Raw genomic sequence first — 16019 nt, forward strand, 5'->3', positions numbered from 1 at the left:
CAAAAACCAGACCAGTGAAGAACAGGACAGTGCCAGGCAGTACATAGTGCAAGTGTGAGAGTAAAGTATAAACATATAATAATACTATATAAATACTGTATACTATATACTATATACTATAATAAATACTGTATATTTATAAACATGACATGTGGGGTAGCAGCATATATCTTAAAATATATTTAGCAGCTAAGTTAAGACAGAATGTGCAAAAAAACGCAGAGGGAAAGAAAATGTTCCCAATAACAACACAGAAAAATATTAGCTAAAACACTGCATAATGATGACCTGAACGCTGTTATTTAAACACAAATTAAAATGTTAATAAATACTTAAGTGTAATAAATAGATTATTATTAGATTAGCATTGAAGGACGAGGTCAGACAGGAGTCTCTGTGGACTATGATGTTTGTGGATGATATTGTGATTTGTGGTGAGAGTAGGGAGCAGGTGGAGAAGATCCTGGAGAGGTGGAGGTACATGCTGGAGAGAAGAGGAATGAAAGTCAGTAGGAGTAAGACAGAGTACATGTGTGTGAATGAGAGGGAGGGCAGTGGAGGGGTGAGGTTGCAGGGAGAAGAGGTGGAGAAGGTGGAGGAGTTCAGGTACCTGGGGTCAACAGTGCAGAGTAATGGAGAGTGTGTTAGAGAAGTGAAGAAAAGAGTGCAGGCAGGGTGGAGTGGGTGGAGAAGAGTGATAGCAGGAGTGATTTGTGATAGAAGAGTATCTGTGAGAGTGAAAGGGAAAGTTTATAGGACTGTGGTGAGACCTGAGATGTTGTATGGATTTGAGACAGTGGCATTGAGTAAAAGACAGGAGGTGGAGCTGGAGGTAGCAAATGTAGAGGATGAGGGGGTATGGAGACGGATGATCCACTGTGGCGCCCCCTAATGGGAGAAGCCAAATGAAGTAGAGGAAGATTACGGATATTTCTTTTGTACTCAATTAGGAGAATTAGGAAAATCTGTAGCGACTTGGAAACATCAAAGATGATTAAAAATGTAATTTTAAATCTAAATATAATACTCTATTTGTGAACTAAACTGTTTAGTAATGTTTCCATTTTAATGAGTTCTGTATCATGTGGTGTAGTTTAGGCACTTGATTTAATTTATAAGGAATTAATTGTAGCCTCATTGCTTCTTGTACTAACACAGATATTCATTATTTACATTATTTTGTATTCTCCTGAAGTGATGTGTTGGACTGCAGAGGGATTTTAATTACATTTTCTATTTTTTTGTGAATTTCTTAAAAATACAAAGGTTTGATGGAGCATCTGTTTATAATCCCGTTTTTCACAGGTAAGAGGATTTTGTGTGTATGTTTGTGAAAGGTACTTTACTTGTTTATGCATTGTTTATTTACTTATTTTTTGACCCACCAATGACACATTTGTCAGCGGTCTAACTGGCTTACAAATAAATGTGCCTTGCGGGCTTTCCCAATGAAGTCTTGTGGATCGTGTACAGGAAGGTCAAAAGGGGACGGGAAATAACGAGAGAACTGTTCCTAATCTTAAATGTAGAGTTTTCTTTGTTAATGAAGCCCCCGAATGCCATAATTTAATACGAACTTTTGTGAAGTTATTGCTTTTTGTCAACTATAGTGAGTTTTGTTGCGTTTTTGAGTTTTAGTGTCTTAAATTAGTGTATGCTGTATTACATTTATCTTTGCCTTTTGTGTTTGATCGATTATGGTGCTTTTTTTTAAACTGTGGATAACAAAAAGTGTGAATAGAGCAATTTTTTTTTTGTCTAGCCTTATTCGGTTTGGTCAAACATATCAAATAAACATTAACTTGTGGAGAATTTACATAAATGCAAATGTATTAAATTCAGGATCTAAGTGTCATGAACAGCACATTGTGTCTTAAGATTCATCTGAACAGCAGCTTATAAAATTAAATAACATTAAAGCAATTAATAATGATTATTAACACCCAGAAAAGCAGCAATTAAAACAAATTACTAGAATAATTAAATCTGCAAGCAGCGATGTGCGGGCCCTCGCACCCGGGCTTACCGCCACCTGGTGGCCTGAGGACAACAGTGAAAGTGGGGCGAGGTGCATGTAAGCGAGTAAAGACGGAAGAATTATGGCACAGTCATTTCAAAGTGCCACACTTCTTGTTGCCAGCAGGTGGTGCTATGACTATAACTAAATATGCAAATATAGATCTGTTCAGATCAGGAGTCTTATCAATCATGTGGAGTTTGGGGCAGATTGGACATTGTATGTCCAAGTTATAGCAACTTGCCTTTTTCATGGCGAATCCTCGAATTTTGTCAGACCACCATGGACACGCCCTTCGACAAAAACTCTAGATCTTTGGAATGTAACATTGCAAAGGCCTTTAGATTATGCCTACCAAATTTGGTGTTGATCTGAACAAATCTCAACTGTTATTCCCATGGCGAGACATTGAACCTTGTCGTGGCGCCATGGACACGCCCTTTAACGAACACTCAAGATCTTCACAATTCACTAGCCCAAAGGCCTTAAGATAAGACTGACCAAATAGAAAAGGGGATGGCATTACATTTCTAGGAGTAGTTCATTGCACAGTGAAACATGACACTTCCCGTTGCCAGCAGGTGGCGCTATGACTATTACTAAATATGGAATTGTAGATCTGGTCAGATAAGGAGTCTTATCAGTTTGGGGCAGATTAGACATTGTACGGTCAAGGTATGGCAACTTCCGTTTTCATGGCGAATCGTCAAAATTTGTCAGACAACCATGGACATACCCTTGGACGAAAACTCTAGATCTTCGCAATTTAACATCCCAAAGGCCTTGAGATTATGCTTGCCAAATTTGGTGTTGATCTAAACAAATCTCTAGGAGGAGTTTGTTAAAATACGACATCTGCGAATGGCAAAATCGGCCAAAAATTTGCTCATACAATTAAAAATACCCGCCTTCCTGTTGGGTGTCGGATTTCGTACCAAGAGACTTTTTTGCAGGTCTTAGTGTGTTACATGTATGTACCAATTTTCAGACATGTACGTGAAACATAGCTCGAGCCACACACCGTTGAACGTGTATAGGTGGCGCTACTGAGCCAGTTCTGCCACATCCACTTTCGAGGAACATGGCGTACCTAATCTTTCGACTTTTTTCGCTGTGTACACAAAGTTTCGTGAGTTTTCGAGCAAAAAAGTGCAAAAAAGAATATTAATAATAAAGAAACGACACAAAAACAATAGGGTCCTACGCACCTTTGGTGCTCGGGCCCCCAGAAATATATCATTCTGTTTAATTATAATCTTCAAAGAAAGTGGCTAAAATCAGACTCCAGATTAGAAATCTTTTTAAGATAAAGATGCAATCATCAATATTTCTCTCACCAAAGTGGTCTGTGTACAACTCAATTACATTTTTGGTTTATTTACTAAAAATTTTTTATAATCCTAAAAAGTTTTTTCTTCTTCTTTTTTTTTTTTTTTTTTTTTTTTTTCAATTTTCAATTCAAATGACTTAAAATAACATTTCTGATTTCTGAGCTAACTTCACACATAATCCTAAAAACTTTCTTCTTCAGGAATGGTTTCTCTCATCTTTTGTGTCCCTCATAAGTACTACCTGATCCAGCAGGGGAAGGTATGGAGTGAAGCTCAGAATTACTGCCAAGCCATTCACACCGACATAGCTGTCATAAAAAATAATGAGGACCTGGTCCAACTTCAGAATGAAGCACAGAGACAGCAGTTTAGTTCTAGTGCTTGGATTGGATTTTACAATGACATCAACAGCTGGCACTGGTCCCATGCTAATGAACCTCTAGGAAGTATCACCTTCTGGTCTCCTCCAGAGCCCAACAACTGGCATGGAGAAGAATCGTGTGGTATGATAACGACATCGGGTTGGAATGATTTAAACTGTGCTAGACTCTTCCCCTTTGTGTGCTTTGATGGTAAATGCCAGAATCTATTTTACATTTTGTCAGTAAAGGTTGTATAATAAAATATCAAAGTGAATGTGTGTTCTCATCAGCATAATCAGTTAAAATTTCAAACAGACTAAACATTATGCATATTTAGTAATTGGTGTTCTTATTTTGTAACATGATTACCCTTTTCATGCATCGAGACCATATATATTATCCTAATGTGGTATTTGTCTTTTGTTTGTTTAATTTATCATAGGCACTCAAACTGGCAGTAATCGCTACATTTACATCTCAAGCGCAATGTCATGGCTTCAAGCTCAAAGTTACTGCAGACAGTATTACACAGATCTGGCCAGTGTTCACAATGCAACAGAAAACTCAGTTATACAGGGAATAATACCTGGTAACACTTGGTTTGGTTTGTTCAAAGACACCTGGAAGTGGACAGACCCAACCAACTTTAGCCTCAGCTGGATCATTGGACAACCTAATAATTACTTTTGGAATGAAAACTGTGGGTATATCAATAATGGTGCGGTTGGTGATGCACAGTGTTCAGACAAAAAGCCTTTTTTCTGTTACTCTAGTGAGTTCAAGTTGAAAATCAGTCTCATATTTATACTTTTTTTATTTTAAAAAGTTAGTGCAATTGTGTGTTTGTTGTTTTATTTTATCGTTTTTGTATTTTAACATTTAGTAAAACAACAAATCTTGAGGATGAAAGTAAAGTTCAATCAGAATTTAAATGATTATGCAACAATTACGGCCATCTCGGAGCAAGTAAGTCTTATCTTTCAGAAGACTCAAATTATAATGCACATTCTCATCCTCATAACTGCAGCCAGAACCCCATTAAACTTTTAAACACACACTATACTAACCTGAATCTGTGTCTGTAGCATTTTTAATATAAAAAGTGTTTCTGTCTGCAATATTCACAAGAAATGTCTTATTCTGTTTATTAGCTCAAACAGAAACTGGATAATTGGACGAAAAAGAACATCACATTAAAATGGAGAGAGCAACAAGATGGAAATGTGTTTTACAAGGAGATGGAAAAATCACTGGAGTAAACAAAGGAGAGCTTTTTAGGTTGTTGTGATCTGAGATCAGACTCATGATTACATACATCCAATACTTTATTTACTCACTTTACATTACATATAACAGTTTTATATTGCATTATTTAGTATGACTTATATACTGATGTTTTTTTTTTGCTTTCACTATAAGCATTAACTAACCATTCTTTTCCAGATTAAATAGAATTCATTGACTGTGAATGGTGATGAAGACTGTTGCAGTCTGATGTGCACTTTGACCTGACACTATAATTTTAATGTCTGTAACAATCTTTACTGTAAAAACTCTGCAAAAAAAAATCTATTCACAGGTTTTGTAATCAGCATGACACTCATTGTCCAACAATGAACATAAAATATTTCCTTAAATAATAACTGTGGGAGAGCGAATGGTTCGGGGAAAGGAAGACCACTACAGGAAAAAAGAAAACGTTTATTTTTTTTTATAAGCTCCGTGCTCAGTGCCGCAGCCTTACGTGCGCAAAAACACGCACGCACGCACACACACACACACACACACACACACACACACACACACACACACACACACACACACACACACACACACACACACCCATATGCTCCCTCTGATCACTGCAAGAGAGAGAACATAGTCATAATTCCCTTCAGGTGTGTCATTCCCGTGTCTACCTGCTTCCGGCCTCGCCCTCCATTCACAAACCGGCGCTCGGCCACGCCCCCCGCTGCCTCAATAACATTTTACAGATTTCAGTAAAAAAATTTTTTTTTTTTTTTTAATTTTTTTTATTAACATTAATGACACTTTTTTAGTATAGTGTTGTGAAATTGTGAAACAGAATCAGAAAAAATTACTTCTATGACCTTCTTAATTCTATGATATTTAGGAATATACTGATGCAGAAAATATACATTTTAGCTCTTATTTTTAAAGTCGCAATATATAGTACAATAATTAATGAAGTAGGCTTCCTTAATGGTCATTCAACACACAAAACCATGTACTGATTTTAGGTATTTACATAATTGAAATAAATAAATAAATATGGTACAGATGTTTTAAATTTTGTTTTATTCAGACTAGGGTTTAATTCAATTAATTGTTTTATTTGTATAGTACTTTTATTGTACTTTTAATAGTGGACATTGTCTTAAAGCAGCTTCACATGGATAAAGTGGTAATAAAAGAATGTGTAAGTTTGTTCTTTATAATTATGTTGGTCCCTAATGATCAAGTCAGTGGTGGATGGTAAGGAGAAACTCCCTGAGATTAAGATTTGGGTTTTCTTGGGGTTTGTTTTTTAAATGTACAATAACCCCTCCCCCCTCCCCACTGTCTGATAGATATTTATGGTATTGGGAGACAAAGAAGATGCACTGTTCGGCAAATGTACTGCTTTAGCTTTGAGATTTATTGTCTTCACAGTTTTTCTATTACCTTTGGTTAGATTTAATGCTCTGTTCTGTATTTATTCATCTGCAGTGACATGGGTGTATTTGCACTCATTAAGAATTCCGTTTATGCTATGTCATGTCCACAAGGTGGAGCCTTCACTCCTAAATTTGTATTTATTTCGGCTATTTTTTTGTTAGTTTAACTTGTTTATTTTTATATTTCAACAATTTTCATAATGTGTATATTTGACTGGTACACTAAATAAGTTTTGGATTTTGCAAGATTTATGGCATATTACAAGTTTTGTGTTATATTATTACGTATCCCATCATACTTTGTGGTACAGGTCACTTCCTGGTTCACCGCATGCAAGGAAATTCACAAGGATTATTGAAAGCTGCAATGATTATTGTAAAATAACCAAAAAATAGACAACAAATATAAATATAAATATATATATATATATATATATATATATATATATATATATATATATATATATATATATATATATATAAAGTTTGTGCAAGAAAACCCTTAAATTACCACTCTTAGTTCACAAGCAGGCAAAGTGGTATGTAGGTTTCTTTTCTGTTTTATGTATAAATTTAATGTTGTGTTTTTCTTTGTAACTGAATATATTTGTGTATATTTATCCTTTTATTTAGTTCTACAGTCTTGATGTCGATGTAGATGTTAGTGTTGATGTCGGTGTTGACATCCATTACGTGTGATAAACATCAGTAAAATAACCTCGGCCTTCAGATTGTGACTAAGGGCAGCATAATGGGATGGAGAGCAGAGTGGAGGCGAGGGTTGGGGTTCAACCCACTATGCTCAAAAGGATAGGGTTATTAGGATTAGGGTAAGGTTAGGGTTAGGGTTAGAATAATGACCGCAGCTCCAGGAATTTAATCGTCAGAGTTGGGATCAGGGGTTAGGATTGGGGTTTAGGGCTAGGGTCCATATCCCAAAGTTATTCGTGACATTTTGGATGTATGTCCTTCATCCCTGAAATTATTCCACTCAAGGAAACATGTTTTTTATGTGTTTGTCTGAAGCTCATGCCAGCACTCTTTTCCTTCTTATTTTATAGACATCTTTCTATTTGGTATCAAGTCAGTTGCACAATATTTCAGATGATCTCAAACTTCATCAGGGGCTGACCTGCTATTTTTTTTTATCACCCCCAGCCCTGCAACTCTCTATCAATGTCTCCCCCAAGCTAACAGTAGCAGGCAACTCTCTCTTTGCAATCAAACAGGGTTAGGTTTGAGGGTTGGGGATAGGGATTAGGGTTAGATTTTACGGTTAGGTTTGGGGTTAGGTTTTAGGTTTAGGCTTAGGGGTTGGAGTTAGGGTTAGGGTTTAGGTTTTAAGGTTAGGGGTTGGGGTTTAGGGTTAGATATTTGGTTTAGGGTTTAGGGTTAGGCTTGAGGGTTAAGGATAGGGATTAGGGTTAGGTTTTAGGGTTTGGGATAGGGATTAAGGTTAGGGTTAGAGAGGTTAGGTTTAGGGATAGGGGTTAAATTTAGGGTTAGGTTTTTGGGTGAGGGGTTAGGTCTTAGGGTTAGATTTTAGGGTTAGTGCTTAGTGTGCTTTAGCTCTATAGGGAATCTACTCTCTTCTGGTAAGGTAGGATTCTAGCTTTGTATATTTACTTAACTCAGTTGATTCTAGAGTGTTGGTTTGTGCTTATTAGTTTCAGTCTCACTTGAGTTGGCTGTTGAAATGAAACATCGCTGACCGCATTCCTCCCAAACTTTCATTTAAATTTGTGTACACGGAGAGCGTTTTCACAACAAAATGCAGTTTTTAATGTGTATGTAGACTCAAATAGATGCAGCTTGCTGCCCACCTGAACCTGAATTCATGGAGGTGAAGTGAAAGGTAGGAGAATGTAAGGAGCAGGTGAAGGGAAATAACTTCCATAGATAGATAGATAGATAAATAGATAGATAGATAACCCCAACCCTAGATAGATAGATAAATAAACAAGCAGTTGACTGTCTCCTTTTACTTCCATAATATGGAAAAAAAAAATAATTATACTGTACCAGAAACTGTTTGGTTGCATCTTTTTTCCATAATATCTTTGTTTGTGTTTAGCAGAAGAAAAACTTTTATATCAAATCAAATCAAATCAAATGTATTCATCACATACACATACATACAGGGTACGACATGCAGTGAAATGCTTTATACGACGGTCCGGCATGAGGGAATAGGATGGGGAAAAAGAAAAGAAGCAGATAAATATAGTATAAAGTATAAAAAACTATATAAAATAAAATATAAAAATATAAGTATATAAAAAATATATAAAGATATATGTATGTGAAACAAAGAGAAAAATGTATATAAAAAAAAAATTCTTATGGCAGTAGACAGTGAAACAGTAAACAATGTGTAACAAAGTGTAAACAATAGACAATTTTTGTGTTGGGTTGTCCATAAAGTGTCTGTGTGCGGTATGGTGTGGTGTAAAGGTCCGTAAGTGTCCGTGTGCGGTATGGTGTGGTGTAAAGTGTCCATAAAGTGTCCGTGTGCAGTATGGTGTGGTATAAAATAAAATAAATATAAAGTGCACTTTGCTGTGCGAGTCCAGAGTTTAAAGTGTCATGGTGCGAAAGGTGTGATATGTACAGAGAAGAAGTGTGATGATGGATAGAGTGGGCCAGTCTTTAGATCCTGGGTGTTTCCTGGTTTAAACACCGAATGGCCTGCAGGAAGAAGCTCCTCTTCATTCTCTCTGTGTTCGCTTTCAGGGAGCGGAAGCGTTTCCCTGAACACAGCAAAGAAAAGAGTCCATTGTTGGGATGGCTGAGGTTCTTCACAATCTTCCTGGCTCTGGTCCTGCACCGCATGCTGTAGATGTCCTGCAGGTCAGGGAGCTTGGTGTGGATGGTACGTTTAGCTGAACGCACCACCCTCTGGAGGGCTCGCCTGTCCTCTATGGTGCTGTTCCCAAACCAGGAAGTGATGCTACCCGTCAGAACGCTCTCAATGTTGCAGGTGTAGAAAGTCTTAAGCACCTGAGAGGGTAGTTTAAAGTCCCTTAAGCGTCTCAGATGGTACAGACACTGCTGGGCCTTCTTCACCAGGATGTTGGTGTGACAGGACCAAGACAGATCCTGTGTCGTGTGAACCCTAACCCTAACCCTAACCCAGGTACCGGAAACTGTCCACTCTTTTCACTGGAGTCCCGCTGATGTTTAGCGGTTGGTATGACCGCTCCCGCTTTGTGCTGAAGTCCACGATCAACTTCTTAGTCTTGCTGACGTTCAGAAGAAGGTTGTTCTCCTGGCACCATCTCTCCAGGTTTTTAACCTCCTGTAGGTAGGCCGTCTCATCGTTGTTGGAGATCAGACCCACCACAACAGTATCGTCAGCAAACTTGATGATGGTGGTGGAGTTGGATGTGGCCACACAGTCATATTTGTATATTGAGTAAAGAAGGGCGCTCAGAACACAACCCTGGGGAGCTCCAGTGCTGAGGGTGAGGGTGGATGAGGTGTGTTTTCCCACCCGTACGGCTTGTGGTCTGTCTGTCAGAAAGTTAGAGATCCATTGACACAGCAGCTGGCTGAGTCCCAGGACCTCCAACTTAGAGGTGAGTGTGGAGGGAATTATGGTGTTAAACGCTGAACTGTAGTCCACGAACAACATCTTTGCATAATTCTCGTTTCTTTGGTCCAGGTGGCTCATTGTGGTGTGGAGGAGATGAGCAATGGAGTCCTCAGTAGAGCGGTAGTAAAGGTACGCAAACTGTAATGGGTCCAGTGTGTCTGGTAGTGATGCAGTGATGAAGTCTCTGACCAGTCTCTCGAAGCACTTTATCACTACTGAGGTCAAGACTACAGGGCGATAGTAGTTAAGGCAGCGTTAGGGGTTAGGGGTTAGCGGTTAGGGGTTAGCGGTTAGGGATTTAGGGTTAGGGGTTAGGGGTTAGGGTTAGGGGTTAGGGTTAGGGTTGGGGTTGGGGTTGGGGTTAGGGTTAGGGTTAGGGTTAGGGTTAGGGTTAGGGTTAGAGGGTTAGGGTTAAAGGGTTTGGGTTAGGGTTAGAGGGTTAGGGGTAGGGTTAGGGTTTTAGGGTTAGGGTGGTTTAGGGTTAGGGGTTGGGATTGGGGTTAGGGTTTAGGGGTTAGGGTTAGGGTTAGGGTTTAGGGGTTAGGGTTAGGGTTAGGTTAGGGGAAATAGACGCAGCTCCAGGAACCATGTCAAAATCCGAGTGGGGATTAGGGTTGGGTTTAGGGTTAGGGTTAGGGGTTAGGGTTAGGTTAGGGGAAATAGACGCAGCTCCAGGAACCATGTCAAAATCCGAGTGGGGATTAGGGTTGGGTTTAGGGTTAGGGTTAGGGGTTAGGGTTAGGGTTAGGGAGGGGTTGGGGTTAGGGTGGGGTTGGGGTTAGGGTTAGGGTGGGGTTAGGGTTAGGGAGGGGTTGGGGTTAGGGTTAGGGTTAGGGAGGGGTTGGGGTTAGGGTTAGGGGTTAGGGTTGGGGAGGGGTTGGGGTTAGGGTCAGGGAGGGGTTAGGGTTAGGGTTAGGGAGGGGTTGGGGTTAGGGTTAGGGTTAGGGTTAGGGAGGGGTTGGGGTTAGGGTTAGGGCTATGGATTGGTAAGGAAACTCAGATATAGACAAGCCCGGAGCCCACGTTGTGCACTGGCCTACTCCAAGTCACTAAGCACTCACATCTCCTCCGCCGCCGGTGACAAGTGGCAGGAAAATTGCCCTTAAACGTGTGTTTTTTTGTTTTACGGATGAGAACTGGACATTTGCCCACTCTCTCTTTCTCTTGCTAGCGAGAAGTGGACATTTGCCCACTCTCTCTTTCCCTTGTTAGCAACCCTTTCCCTTTTTGACATTTTAAATGGAGGGTGTTTCCCCTTTTTTCATTTTAGCCAGTGACTTCTGATTTCATTCATTAATGCAGGACATTCGATTTCATTCATTAATGCAGGACATTTGCCTTTTCACAGATCCCCATGACGTCATTTTTAACGGTAAGTCTGTTGCAACGTTTCGGTTAATATAAACCTTCATCAGGCATAGACTTACCATTTTCTCTTCCTTTTTCCATTTTCCAAACTGGCTGCACATTTTTCCATGTTGGCTTTAATCCTTTTTCACGAGATGTTCTGTTCACCAGGTGATTGGGTCTTTGCTATTTAGCGCTTAGCCCATTAGCTTCCTTTCTCAGTTTTTTCTTCTTCTCTTTCCTTCCATTCTCTTTTCCTTTTTCCATTTTCCAAACTGGCTTTGCATTTTTCCATGTTGGCTTTAATCCTTTTTTCACGAGATGCTCTGTTTTCCAGGTGATTGGGTCTTTGCTAATTAGCGCTTAGCCCATTAGCTTCCTTTCTCAGTTTTTTCTTCTTCTCTTTCCTTCCATTTTCTTTTCCTTTTTCCATTTTCCAAACTGGCTTTGCATTTTTCCATGTTGGCTTTAATCCTTTTTCACGAGATGCTCTGTTTTCCAGGTGATTGGGTCTTTGATATTTAGCGCTTAGCCCATTAGCTTCCTTTCTCAGTTTTTTCTTCTTCTCTTTCCCTCCTTTGTCCAGGCAGTGGATAAAGACAGAATTTGTCAAATGGCACCCCCAAATGGCACTGGTTAAAATTGCACCCCCCAAAAAAAGTGTTAATTAAACATTCAGTTTTGTTTAGATTATTTTTCAAAAAATGGCCACTCATGTCCTGAAATTTGGACTATTGGCACCCCCACTGCTCGAAAACATTAGCACCCCCATACTCAGTGCTGTTCCAAACGCTCTCATCAGGTAAGTTATTCAGTTTCATGCGTCATTGTTTGTTTGTATCTTGTTTTTGTTGGTCCATAATCAGGCTTAGCCTCTCCATTTTCTTTTCCTTTTTCCATTTTCTTTTCCTTTTTCCAAGCTGGCTTTACTTATCCCCATTCTGGCTTTAAACATCCTCCCAGCTGCTCTGTTTTCCAAGTGAGTGGGCCTCTGCTATTTAGCACTTAGCCCACCAGCTTCCCATCTAAGTACTTTCGTTATTCTCTTTCCCCCCACTTCTCAGGCGGCAATATCTTTTCCTTTTTCCCAAACTGGCCCTACCTTTCCCGAAAGCTGGCTTTAAATCTTCCTTCAAGCTACTCTGTTTGCCAAGTAATTGGGCCTCCGCTATTTAGTGCTTAGCCATCCGGCCTTCTTGCACAGTTTTACACTCTGCTATTTAGTGCTTAGCCATCCGGCCTTCTTGCACAGTTTTACAAATTTTTTATAAACTGGCACCCCCAAATGGCACTGGTTTAACTGGCACCCCCAAAAAACACAGTGCTCATCGAACATTCCATTGTCTATAAGTATTTCTGCTATTTAGTGCTTAGCCATCCGGCCTTCTAGCACAGTTTTACATTATGCTATTTAGTGCTTAGCCATCCGGCCTTCTTGCACAGTTTTACACATTTCTTATATAAGCTGGCACCCCCAAATGGCACTGGTTTAACTGGCACCCCCAAAAAACACAGTGCTCATCGAACATTCCATTCTCTATAAGTGTTTTTCAAAATTGGCCACTCAGGTCATGAAATTAGAATTATTGGCACTCTCTTATCAGGTAAGTTAGCCAGTTCAGGAAATATGCAGAAGGCCATGCAAGTGCAGCAACCCGGGGTGGCACGGGCTGGGTTAGGTTAGGGGAAATAGACGCAGCTCCAGGAACCATGTCAAAATCCGAGTGGGGATTAGGGTTGGGTTTAGGGTTAGGGTTAGGGGTTAGGGTTAGGGTTAGGGAGGGGTTGGGGTTAGGGTGGGGTTGGGGTTAGGGTTAGGGTGGGGTTAGGGTTAGGGAGGGGTTGGGGTTAGGGTTAGGGTTAGGGAGGGGTTGGGGTTAGGGTTAGGGGTTAGGGTTGGGGAGGGGTTGGGGTTAGGGTCAGGGAGGGGTTAGGGTTAGGGTTAGGGAGGGGTTGGGGTTAGGGTTAGGGTTAGGGTTAGGGAGGGGTTGGGGTTAGGGTTAGGGCTATGGATTGGTAAGGAAACTCAGATATAGACAAGCCCGGAGCCCACGTTGTGCACTGGCCTACTCCAAGTCACTAAGCACTCACATCTCCTCCGCCGCCGGTGACAAGTGGCAGGAAAATTGCCCTTAAACGTGTGTTTTTTTGTTTTACGGATGAGAACTGGACATTTGCCCACTCTCTCTTTCTCTTGCTAGCGAGAAGTGGACATTTGCCCACTCTCTCTTTCCCTTGTTAGCAACCCTTTCCCTTTTTGACATTTTAAATGGAGGGTGTTTCCCCTTTTTTTTCATTTTAGCCAGTGACTTCTGATTTCATTCATTAATGCAGGACATTCGATTTCATTCATTAATGCAGGACATTTGCCTTTTCACAGATCCCCATGACGTCATTTTTAACGGTAAGTCTGTTGCAACGTTTCGGTTAATATAAACCTTCATCAGGCATAGACTTACCATTTTCTCTTCCTTTTTCCATTTTCCAAACTGGCTGCACATTTTTCCATGTTGGCTTTAATCCTTTTTCACGAGATGTTCTGTTCACCAGGTGATTGGGTCTTTGCTATTTAGCGCTTAGCCCATTAGCTTCCTTTCTCAGTTTTTTCTTCTTCTCTTTCCTTCCATTCTCTTTTCCTTTTTCCATTTTCCAAACTGGCTTTGCATTTTTCCATGTTGGCTTTAATCCTTTTTTCACGAGATGCTCTGTTTTCCAGGTGATTGGGTCTTTGCTAATTAGCGCTTAGCCCATTAGCTTCCTTTCTCAGTTTTTTCTTCTTCTCTTTCCTTCCATTTTCTTTTCCTTTTTCCATTTTCCAAACTGGCTTTGCATTTTTCCATGTTGGCTTTAATCCTTTTTCACGAGATGCTCTGTTTTCCAGGTGATTGGGTCTTTGATATTTAGCGCTTAGCCCATTAGCTTCCTTTCTCAGTTTTTTCTTCTTCTCTTTCCCTCCTTTGTCCAGGCAGTGGATAAAGACAGAATTTGTCAAATGGCACCCCCAAATGGCACTGGTTAAAATTGCACCCCCCAAAAAAAGTGTTAATTAAACATTCAGTTTTGTTTAGATTATTTTTCAAAAAATGGCCACTCATGTCCTGAAATTTGGACTATTGGCACCCCCACTGCTCGAAAACATTAGCACCCCCATACTCAGTGCTGTTCCAAACGCTCTCATCAGGTAAGTTATTCAGTTTCATGCGTCATTGTTTGTTTGTATCTTGTTTTTGTTGGTCCATAATCAGGCTTAGCCTCTCCATTTTCTTTTCCTTTTTCCATTTTCTTTTCCTTTTTCCAAGCTGGCTTTACTTATCCCCATTCTGGCTTTAAACATCCTCCCAGCTGCTCTGTTTTCCAAGTGAGTGGGCCTCTGCTATTTAGCACTTAGCCCACCAGCTTCCCATCTAAGTACTTTCGTTATTCTCTTTCCCCCCACTTCTCAGGCGGCAATATCTTTTCCTTTTTCCCAAACTGGCCCTACCTTTCCCGAAAGCTGGCTTTAAATCTTCCTTCAAGCTACTCTGTTTGCCAAGTAATTGGGCCTCCGCTATTTAGTGCTTAGCCATCCGGCCTTCTTGCACAGTTTTACACTCTGCTATTTAGTGCTTAGCCATCCGGCCTTCTTGCACAGTTTTACAAATTTTTTATAAACTGGCACCCCCAAATGGCACTGGTTTAACTGGCACCCCCAAAAAACACAGTGCTCATCGAACATTCCATTGTCTATAAGTATTTCTGCTATTTAGTGCTTAGCCATCCGGCCTTCTAGCACAGTTTTACATTATGCTATTTAGTGCTTAGCCATCCGGCCTTCCTGCACAGTTTTACAAATTTTTTATAAACTGGCACCCCCAAATGGCACTGGTTTAACTGGCACCCCCAAAAAACACAGTGCTCATCGAACATTCCATTGTCTATAAGTATTTCTGCTATTTAGTGCTTAGCCATCCGGCCTTCTAGCACGGTTTTACATTATGCTATTTAGTGCTTAGCCATCCGGCCTTCTTGCACAGTTTTACACATTTCTTATATAAGCTGGCACCCCCAAATGGCACTGGTTTAACTGGCACCCCCAAAAAACACAGTGCTCATCGAACATTCCATTCTCTATAAGTGTTTTTCAAAATTGGCCACTCAGGTCATGAAATTAGAATTATTGGCACTCTCTTATCAGGTAAGTTAGCCAGTTCAGGAAATATGCAGAAGGCCATGCAAGTGCAGCAACCCGGGGTGGCACGGGCTGGGTTAGGTTAGGGGAAATAGACGCAGCTCCAGGAACCATGTCAAAATCCGAGTGGGGATTAGGGTTGGGTTTAGGGTTAGGGTTAGGGGTTAGGGTTAGGGTTAGGGAGGGGTTGGGGTTAGGGTGGGGTTGGGGTTAGGGTTAGGGTGGGGTTAGGGTTAGGGAGGGGTTGGGGTTAGGGTTAGGGTTAGGGAGGGGTTGGGGTTAGGGTTAGGGGTTAGGGTTGGGGAGGGGTTGGGGTTAGGGTCAGGGAGGGGTTAGGGTTAGGGTTAGGGAGGGGTTGGGGTTAGGGTTAGGGTTAGGGTTAGGGAGGGGTTGGGGTTAGGGTTAGGGCTATGGATTGGTAAGGAAACTCAGATATAGACAAGCCCGGAGCCCACGTTGTGCACTGGCCTACTCCAAGTCACTAAGCACTCACATCTCCTCCGCCGCCGGTGACAAGTGGC

The 16019-nt window shown here is 40.7% G+C and overlaps 1 protein-coding gene across 2 annotated transcripts; it reads left to right on the top strand.

The window, feature by feature from the left end:
- Positions 1–1243: 1243 nt before the first annotated feature.
- LOC310724186 (lymphocyte antigen 75-like) lies at positions 1244–5942 on the top strand. 2 transcript variants are annotated; one of them, XM_083537934.1, is made up of 6 exons: positions 1244–1305; positions 3549–3920; positions 4153–4482; positions 4594–4676; positions 4862–4988; positions 5154–5942. In XM_083537934.1, exons 1-5 carry the CDS (start codon positions 1272–1274, stop codon positions 4967–4969), a joined length of 927 nt encoding a protein of 308 aa, XP_083394060.1. In that variant the 5' UTR covers positions 1244–1271; the 3' UTR covers positions 4970–4988; positions 5154–5942. The 2 variants fall into 2 exon arrangements, with proteins under 2 accessions (XP_083394060.1, XP_083394059.1); XM_083537933.1 differs by having other exon boundaries at positions 4862–5942.
- Positions 5943–16019: the final 10077 nt, after the last annotated feature.

The sequence above is a fragment of the Silurus aristotelis genome (genome assembly GCF_946808225.1).
Source record: "Silurus aristotelis genome assembly, chromosome: 3".
In the NCBI taxonomy this organism is placed as follows: Eukaryota; Metazoa; Chordata; class Actinopteri; order Siluriformes; family Siluridae; genus Silurus; species Silurus aristotelis.

Bases quoted from the DNA above. Each gene is read 5' to 3' on its own strand.
- LOC310724186 (XM_083537933.1), top strand. From the start codon at position 1,272: ATGGAGCATCTGTTTATAATCCCGTTTTTCACAG. The intron at 4,483-4,593 runs GTGAGTTCAAGT...TTTAACATTTAG, and splicing joins GCCTTTTTTCTGTTACTCTA to TAAAACAACAAATCTTGAGG. The intron at 4,677-4,861 runs GTAAGTCTTATC...TCTGTTTATTAG, and splicing joins TTACGGCCATCTCGGAGCAA to CTCAAACAGAAACTGGATAA.